The 9892-nt window shown below is 39.9% G+C and overlaps 1 protein-coding gene across 3 annotated transcripts; it reads left to right on the top strand.

Annotated features, from left to right (window-relative positions):
• The first annotated feature begins 471 nt into the window (after positions 1-471).
• LOC133487930 (sex comb on midleg-like protein 4) lies at positions 472-8267 on the top strand. Of its 3 annotated transcripts, none has more exons than XM_061795238.1 (8): positions 472-830; positions 1168-1416; positions 2737-2866; positions 3811-4011; positions 4532-4687; positions 4986-5201; positions 6138-6277; positions 6716-8267. In XM_061795238.1, exons 1-8 carry the CDS (start codon positions 567-569, stop codon positions 6839-6841), a joined length of 1482 nt encoding a protein of 493 aa, XP_061651222.1. In that variant the 5' UTR covers positions 472-566; the 3' UTR covers positions 6842-8267. The 3 variants fall into 3 exon arrangements, with proteins under 3 accessions (XP_061651222.1, XP_061651221.1, XP_061651223.1); XM_061795237.1 differs by lacking the exon at positions 472-830 and adding an exon at positions 888-905; XM_061795239.1 differs by lacking the exon at positions 472-830 and adding an exon at positions 977-1021.
• Positions 8268-9892: the final 1625 nt, after the last annotated feature.

Below are 9892 nucleotides of genomic sequence, written 5' to 3'. Positions count from 1 at the left end.
GTCTCCCATTGAAAATGCGTGGCACATTATGAAGCGCAAAATACAAAAACGGAGACCTCGGACTGTTGAGCAACTGACGTTGTACATTAAGCAAGAATGGGAAAGAATTGCACCTATAAAGCTTCAAGAATTGGTCTCTTCGGTTCCCAAACGCTATTGAGTGTTGTTAAAAGGAAAGGTGATGTAACACAGTGGTAAACATGACCCTGTCCCAGCTTTTTTAGAACATGTTACAGGCCTCCAATTCAAAATGAGTGAATATTTGCCCAAAAACAATCAAGTTTATCAAGTATCTTGTCTCTTTAGGGTATTCAATTGAAAATAGGTCGAAAGAGATTAGCAAATCATTGTATTCTGTTATTATTTCCATTTTTACACAACGTCCCAACTTCATTGCAATTGGGGTTTGTAGATTTAAGAAAAACATCCACATTAATTCCTCACGGAGGCAATTATTGTGCACTCCTAATAATAAGTAGTTTAGCATTCGAGCGCCATATATGGATGCGCATCCTCCTGTCGTGTAACGTCAGTGCAGGAACGAGTGCAATTTCACCTCCACATCAATGAGCAGCAGACAAACATGGGAGGCTTGTTACCATGACAACAGAGGAACCCCATCACCACTACCACGACCAGAGGCGCTCTCTCTCTCTCTCTCTCTCTCTCTCTCTCTCTCTCTCTCGCTCTCTCTCTCTCTCTCTCTCTCTCTCTCACTTTGTCTGTCTGTCAGCACACGCGCAGCAGCAGCAGCAGCGTTCCATCCGCCTTTAAACGGGAAGACGAGCGAGGCGCGTCGGGACCCCTCCTGCTTGTCTGCATCGGGGGCGGTGAGCGTTTACATTCTTTATCAACGGACGTCTCCTTCGCGGGTTAAAAGATGGACGCCGTCGTCGGCGGTAATCGTACGTAGCCATGGTGAAGACAACCCCCCCCCCCTTAAAAAAAAAAAAAAAACTCCCATCCTTTTACTGCTGAATGCAATAGTCCAATGAGAGCCGGCGGTAACATTAAACGAGAGGTGATGATACAAGGAGGGTGATTTTGTTATGTTCGTTATACGGGAAGAAACCATGTAGTAGACACCATTTCTTCTTCTTGGGTGCGCATTCTAATCAGCTGGATTTTAAAATGTTCTTTCTTTTTTTTGTTTTTGTTTTTTGCCAGCTCCAAATGAGTGTGCCCGTAGCGACGGTGCAGCAGCGAGCAGACGGCAACGACGACGGTGGTGAAATGCAATCGGCCGCGGTGGCGCCGTCCTCCTTCATGCCGTGCCAGTCGGGCAAGATTCCGGGCAGGAAGCGAGGCAGACCCCCGCTTCGCAGCGTGCCCAAGATGGATTTCGCCAACCGCTACGCCGACTCGCTGCCGCCGCTCAAGGTGCCGAAGAAGAGGGGGAGGAAGCCGGGATTCAAGGTCAGGATGGGGCGGCGAAGGTGGGCGTGGCTACCAGGGGTACCTTGAAGTTCTAATTTGTTCCATGACCACGCTCGTTGAAATGAATGGAAATGTCCCCGGAAATCCCACTATAATTTCTTATGAAGTTTTAAATAAAAAGCACAGTATTGTAAAATGTACATTTAAACGCATAATCCAAGAGGATGTTCAGAACTAAAGTGTAATTAACTCATGTACTACCACGGACGTTTATTTTCACAAATACGAATTCAAGCGTTTACTGCCACCGACGAATAACTTCGTCAAGTACGTTTTTTGATGAGTCGGCGTGGCGGAGGGTTTGCTTGTCTGAGAAATTCAGGTTGGTAAACCACTGTTGTGCTAACAGATCCCTGTAGGTGGTGGCATTGCATCGCTTTGGATTAGCAGATGTCAAGATTAGGTGGTGAATCTCAGTTTGTCCCGTCAATTATGAGGGAGAGAAATGCCGACACGTCGGGCATCGGACAGGTTTAGGCCCCTCACCTTTGAGCATGGTATGTATATGTATGGTATAAACAGAGAATGCGTCGCAGTAGGTAGTAGAAAGTGTGCGTCGTCACCGTGAGAAAAGATGACGCGCTTTATGCATGTAAAAATGTCGCCGAGGTTCAACTCGGGCCACGTGGTGAGTCGACGTCGCTCACAGCGCATTTCTTAGTTGTGTATCTGTAAATAAATTAGGATTTTTGACATCAAAAGCCCTTTCTTTTTTGTTGTTTTATAGTTTGGGGTGTCACAAAAGCAAAACATATTTAGCGGCAAAGTCACTGTACTGCTTGACATATTTATTGTCGCAAAAAGTTTCTTTTCTCCGCTTTTTTGGTCAGAACCCGGTGTTTTTGGTGAGCGTCTGGTGCTTATCTTGTCATCTTGAACGTAAGCTTTACCTTGGGAAAAGTCAGTTCCGCCTCACGCAATCCATCGTTGTGGTTTTAGAAGCAACAGATACTTGAATAGAAATGGTGGCGCAACACATGTAGACAGATTCTATAACGATACTTGTAGGCATATATTCTCTATCATCTGCGAAAAATAACTCATATTACATCATCTTACTGAGTCACTTAGAGTAGTAGTAGATGACAAACTACTATTCTTCTTTATTTGTGTCTGTATTATATTGCCTCCGGGGCACAATGAATTGCATTGCAGCATTAAATCATGATGCTCAATCTCTATTTTTATAAAGTAGAATATCATCGAGTGCTATTTTCGCACAAAACAATCAAGTGGTAAAGGTATGCCCGCCTAAACAAATGGTTTTGACTGCATTTTCTTCTTCTTCTTCTTCTGCAGCTGAAACCCAGGATGGTGATGACGCCGTTAGCCATCTCGCCGCCTAGCAGCACCCCCGAACCCGACATGAGCTCCATCCCTCAGGACGCCGCCACGGTCCCCCACTCGGCCACGCCGCAGGTGCTCACAGGTAGGATGGTAGAAGTCGCCACAAAAACTCATGAACACAGCTGGCAAGTATCATGTCAAGGCAACCGGAGGCGCTACAGAATAATGCTTAAAAGTGGCTGTTGTAGCCAATCACAAGTCACGTAGGCCTGGGGGATATGGCCTGAAATGTTTTTTTTATTTTTCACAGAAATCGTATTTCTGATTTCAATTGTCTTTTTCCCCGTTGATTATCGAAAAGCAAATGACAATGTTATTATTCAAAACAACATCAAAGACACCTCCCCCCACCACCAATAATTTAAAAAAAAAAGCCAAAGAACAAGCCAAACACTATTTCATGCAGGGTTGAGCAAACTTTGGTACTCTAATAAATAACCCAACTATTTAAAAAGATAAATACATTGTTATGAATAATTAACCAATTACTTAATAAAATAAAATTAAAGATGTGAAATGTATATTTTAAATGATTTATTTTAACAAAAGAATAATAATTATTCCTCAATTTTTATTTGTCACTAATTTAAGTATAACCTATATTTATCAACTAATTATTTAGTCAAATAAATACATTTTCAAACGTATGTCAAATTGTTTTTCTTAATAATAGAATTTTTTTTTTGTTTTTTACCAGAACATTTATAAATTAATCAAGCATTTTTTAAAAATGTAAATATGTAAAAAAAAAAAATATTTTGAAATGTTATTTTGTATGAATAATTTAACATAAATTAATTAACCAATTATTCATTGATATATTCTTGACTGTATATGTAAGTTGTGTTATTATTTGCAATTAATTATTCAATGAGATAAATAAATAAATATATATATATATATATATATATATATATATATATATATATATATATATTTTTTTTTTAATTTTTTTTTAATTTTTTTTAATTCACTGTAAGAATTCTCCGAATTGTTGCTTCTTGCCACTTGCTGTGCTGCGTTCAGTGTGCATCTACATCAACAAGCAGGCCAACACGGGCCCCAACCTGGACCGGAAGAAGATCCAGCAGCTGCCCGACCACTTCGGACCCGACCGGCCGTCGGTGGTGCTGCAGCAGGCCGTGCAGGGCTGCATCGACAGCGCCTTCCAGCAGAAGACGGTCTTCGCGCTGCTCACGCAGGGATACGGGGGAGAGAAGATATCGGGTAGCTTTTCACACATTGCAGTCTACGCGTAGCTTTATCCACAGCCGCCATTCATCCGGGTTAGCTTTCATTCGACTGACTATGTGGACAACCCCATAGCTTTATCCAGAGTCTCCATTTGTCTGCGTTACGGACAATGTAGACCAGTGGTTCTCAACGTGTGGTACAGGTGCACCCTCTAGTGGTATGAAAAACAATCACTGAATAAAAATTTCAATGTGTGCATAATATTACACTACATGTGTTGGGCTGAAGCAAGATCATCTTTCTTGGCCAATTAGGTTGAAAACACACAGAATTTGTAAGGTAGTTGGATGTCACTCTAGTACTACAGCAAGCAAGACATGACAAAATATACATCTTAGGACTTAAAAACAAGTGCGGCGACTCGGCGAGTCAATGGGCCATGTAAGGCTACAAGTAACGCGCTAACGCTGATCCAATTACATCGATGCAAACGAAACAGAGCGTCGTCAACGACGACGCTGACGAAGTCTATTTTTGTGCGTTTGAACCGCAGCCACGTTTGACGGCAAGCAGCACCTCCTGAGCCTGCCTGTGGTGAACAGCATCGACTACGTGCTGCGCTTCCTCAAGAAGCTTTGTCGCAGCCTGCACTGCGAGAACCTGTTCAGCGACCAGCCCATCAGCCAGCGGGCCTCCTACCACTCCGACGGTAAAACAGCAATCCCTCTCTCTACCGCGGTTACTGCTACCTACCGTGGTGCCGCTAATATAACACAGATTTTTTTTTGTATTTTTTTTTTGCGGAACGTCTCTATTTGTCTGCTGTGGCAATCCCAGCTATATCGTGGATATACATATTTCTTCACAAATCGATACTATTGGTCTTGACCCACGTCGTCTGTCATTTTTTTACGCATTATTCAATTATATAAATAACGATTAAGGAAATTAATCTGGAAAAAATGTCTGCTCATTTCATTTTGAACCTGTTTGCATCTCGCCCCCAGGGGAAACGTCTCTGGCCGAGGATTGCCGCCACGGGCAGGCGGAGGGGAAGCGCTACCCGGCGGCAGAGCACAGGGAGTCCGCGTTCAGCTCCATCAGCTCCACATCATACTCGTCTTCGCCCAAGTCCTCTTACGGTTTCCGCGCGTCACAGCAGCTGCCAAACGCCAGGCGGTCGTCGGGCAGCCCAAACGCCTTCACGGAAAGCAACAGGACAGGTGAGGTCACAGGGCGGTACACCCTGGACTGGTCGCCAGCCAATCAGTTAAAAAAAAAAAAAAAAAACATTTTTTAAACACAAAAAGCAAATATATTGAACTTAAAAATAAAATACAACTGAATTGTACTAGCAGTGATTCTTTCGCATACCACTAGAAGGAGCTGTATCACACTTTGAGAATCCCTGATCTCATGAGGTGAATCAAAAAATCAGACCTCCGCCACGGCGAAAGATTCCTGAATCTGTCAGACGTTCCTGGCCCTGCTGTTCCCCTCCAGTCCTGTGAAGTGCTAGTGTCACACCAAATCACACAGCGGCAAGCTTTTCCCCCCTATAGCACCCTCTATTGGATCAGCTTGGTCACTGTGCCTCAAAAGTGAAGAAACATCTCAATCAATTGCCCATTGTGCACCTTTATCTGGATCTGCACCAAAATGTGCTTTCTATAGAAATTATGAACCCACTCACTCACTCACTCACTCACTTATTAACTCTAACTCAGTAACTAACTTTCTAACTCACTGACTCACTACCTACCAACCTAACTTAATTACCACCTACTGTAAGTCATTCGCCAACTAGTGACCTAACTTCATTTTTAACTAACTAACCGACTGACTGAATGAATTCTATTGAACCCTTTTAAAAGGACACGGATCACCGGTGACACCGCGGCGCATGTGTATTTCAAATTACCGTAACTCCTCCCTCCTCGCTGCAATTGTAATCATTCAAACTGCCCCTGAAAGCTGTGAAACTAAGTAATATATCTATTATTATGGTGCTAAAAGGCTCAACTCTCTGTTTAACTCATTAACTACTACTTTTGCTTTAGTTTTAGTTGTATTTGTTATTCATCTCATTCGAGTGTGCAGGTGTACCCAACAAAGTGTCCAGTGACTAATAGCATAATTCCGAGCGTTTGTGCCGTCAGGAGGATACGCCGCACAGGAGTCCAAGGCCCCGTCCCCCGGCAAGGATCCGTCCACGTGGAGCGTGGACGACGTGGTGTGGTTCGTCAGGGACGCTGACGCCAACGCCCTCGGACCTCACGCCGACGTCTTCAGGAAACACGTGAGCCCAGGCCCCTTGTGGCTTATATTCTTTATCCTCTGCGAGGAGTTGAGATGTCTATACTGTACAGACATCCATGTACAGCAGCGTTGTGTTTTTCCTCATTAAAATACACATAAAAATGTTTGTAGCGTTCTTACGGGGGGGCGGGGGGGGGGGGGGGGGGGGGGGGGGTTAATGCTGGAACGGATTAATGCCATTTCCATTTATTTCAATGGGAAAAGATGATTTGAGATACAAGTGTTTTCAGTAATGGAACTTATGAAACTTGTATCTCAAGGTACCACAGTATTTTTTATTGCTGACGACTATTAAAACGGGTCAAATTTGACCTGAAAAGTATGTAAGGGTTCAAGAACAGCCATACGTAGTCCCCGAGCCATACTTGACCCACCGCTGAGCTGCCTGATGTTACCCCCTTACTTCCGCCCCCTGCAGGAGATCGACGGTAACGCCCTGCTGCTGCTGAAAAGCGACATGATCATGAAGTACCTTGGCCTAAAGCTGGGGCCCGCCCTCAAGCTCTGTTACCACATCGACAAGCTCAAGCAAAGCAAGTTCTAGGATCATCGCGCCCGATTGGTCCGTTTACAGGAACTAACTTTATAAAAAAAACAAAAACAAAAAAAAACAGGCACAATAGGCTCACTGTGTAGCTGATGATTGGGTCGGATCGAGGCCAAAACAACGAATGACTGTTAAAGACCCTGTAAAGGTCCATGTTTAGTTTCTAAATACATGAAGTATGTTTGATGATAAGTGCTGAAAACATATGCAAAGACTGAGAACAATTTAGTACTGAATTGCTGAGATTAAACTTGCGTTAAACTCTTTTTCACCATCTCAGTTGTCCGGATTTTTGGGGCGGGGTTAAAAACAAGCCCAAAGACACACAAGGGCTTTCTGGCATTAGTCGGCCCTCACTGAATAGACAGTCACTTAAAAATAAATAAATAAATAGATTAGCCTACTTTGTTTTGTTCAATTTCTTGTTCATTTTAATGCCTCATACAATGCAAACGACAAAATATAACTTATTCCATAATAATTTGTCCTATTTGGCATGCTTAAGTTTAATTGCATTCTTAGTGCTTTTGGTTATTATCAAGAAAAACCATGGGAAATGGCTCGATCTCAGCTCTTGAATTAAACTATTATGAGCTATTTTTGTTCTCATTATTATATTTGTCCAAATGAATGTACCTTTAGTTGTACTGGACTTTAAAAATGAACAAAACACTGAAGAAACAATTGTGGGATAATATTTTTTTGTAGTGGCTATATACTGTAAGTATATATTGGACGGCTCCACTGCAAATTGGCCGGCTCCTAGCGGCTAGTAGCTACCAGAAGGAGCAGCACAATGTCCATTGAACTGAAGAAAATGTATGACAAAAACAGTTGAAACATTTCATTGGGGAAAGATGATTTGAGATAGGAGTGGTTGGAATTACAAGCGGGGATAATGGAATGAATTCAACTCGTTTTGTCAAGGCAGCACTAATATTATTTTATTATTAAAATAAACAATTTTACGTACACATTTGAAGTGTTTTTGGCTCAATGGTCTATTTTTCAATATGTCCCCTTGAGCACAAAATTTTTCCCGCCGCTGCGCTACATTTAGATTGATTTATTATAAAAACCTGCATTGAAAAGTATTTAATTTAAAGATCTTTTGATACGAATATTTTTTTCTTGGGCAACATCTCCACTCAATTAGCCCCTTTTCACAAACTTGGTGTAAAAGTACTGTATAATCCCAAGGAAGCATAGTAATATATATACTTACATATACATGTATACAGTATGTGTGGAAGTGTTTCAATATGCTCAAAGTGTCACAAACATCGCCATTTTGGAAGAGCTGTCTTTATCAGTGTTGACGCATACAAGGACGCTTTGTGATTTGTGATGGTGGGACATCGAGGAACTATAAATAATATGTAATAATCCTGTATGTGAGTATTAAATCAAGACATGTCAGCTACTAATTTTGTGTGTGTTTGTTTCAATGTTTTTTTTAAAATTCTCTTGTATGTAGGAAGTGGAACGTACCCTTTTCTAGGTTACGAACCGAGCGCCATGAACTAGTTTGCTGGCTGGCGGAAGAATACGTGGTCACGTGGCGCAAAACGGCATGTTCACCTACTCTTGTTCATTGGATTGTTTTATATTTAGATTAATTATATTATTATATTTATTATTTCCTAATATTTTGTTTCTATTGTATTTTTTGTCTATTGTATTTTTTGTCATAATAGTTTTCTAATTGTGTATTTTTTTCTAATATTTTTCATAGTATTTTCTTATTTTTTAAACTATTTTCTAATACTTTTGTATTCCTTTCTAATGTTTTTCTTTTTTTTCTCTGTTTCATATTTTTTTTGCATGTTTTTCATGGTAATTTGGTCTCATATTTTATAACATTTTCGAATATTTCGGTATTTATTTCTAATATTTTTATATATTTTTTCCATTATTTGTGTAATTAGATTTTTATTTGCCCTGTAATATTTTTGCATAGTTTTCATCATACTTTTGTCATTTATTTTGTATAATCTGAATATTTTGGGACAGATTTATTGATTCCATGATTCGTTTATTTTCAATCTAATATTTTCACATTTTTCATAATATTTTTCTTTTAGTTTGTATTATTTTGGTATTTTTTCTAATATATATATTTTCCTTTTTTGATTTGATTTGATTTTTTTTGGGAGAGGTGGGTGTTGCCCCTGCCACAGAAGGGTACCTGTGATGATAACCATAGAACAGGAAGCGGAACATACAAAGACAGAAGAGGATCTGACGGCTTGGTACAATATGAGCAATACAATTTGATTAACTATCACGCTAAATGCGTAAATGAACGTTATGGAGCGGATGCTAACGTATATAGCGTACAGCGCCTAATGACAAACAGCACTTTGCGACAACAAATTTTGCCTGCCAATAAACACTTGTATATAATACGGCCACTAAGTGACAGTATTGCGCTGCAAACACCTTGTTCCCTCTCCATTAGGTGTCTTCAAAAAGGTGAGTAGTTTTACTTTATTTTAGATTCATTATAGAGTGGTTACTCTCGCTTTATACTTTTGTGTAGAGTTTAGAATACAGCTCAGAATATTTTTTTAAATACGGTCTGTGGTGGTACCTATGATGATAACCATAGAATGGGAAGTGGAACATACAAGAGTTTGTATTTTCTTTTTCAAATATTTGTATTTTTCCTCGGATATGTATATGTAATATTTTTGTAGTTCTTTTTCCAATATTTGTTTTTTAATCTGTTTTATTCTCGTCTTTTGTATTATTCCTTTATGTCATAATGTTGTTTTTTCATTTTTTCCCCTAAATCCTATGTACATTTTTAATTTTTTCCCCTCATATTTAGTTTTATAATCGAATATATGTGTAAGTTTAATATAGTCTTTTTTCAGATATTTGGATTTTTCATGTAAAATTTGTCTCATACAGTATTTTCAATTATTGTCACAATTTATCGTAATTATTGTTCTCTGTTTTTTTAATTCAAAAAACCTTTTTCACATTTAATATTTAAAACATATTTTTCGTATTCATTCATTTTCGTCTCTTATATTAGTATTT

The sequence above is a fragment of the Phyllopteryx taeniolatus genome, chromosome 13 (assembly GCF_024500385.1).
Source record: "Phyllopteryx taeniolatus isolate TA_2022b chromosome 13, UOR_Ptae_1.2, whole genome shotgun sequence".
Classification (NCBI taxonomy): Eukaryota; Metazoa; Chordata; class Actinopteri; order Syngnathiformes; family Syngnathidae; genus Phyllopteryx; species Phyllopteryx taeniolatus.
Note: the sequence above shows the minus strand (reverse complement) of the source record. Positions and strands in the feature narration are given on the sequence as shown.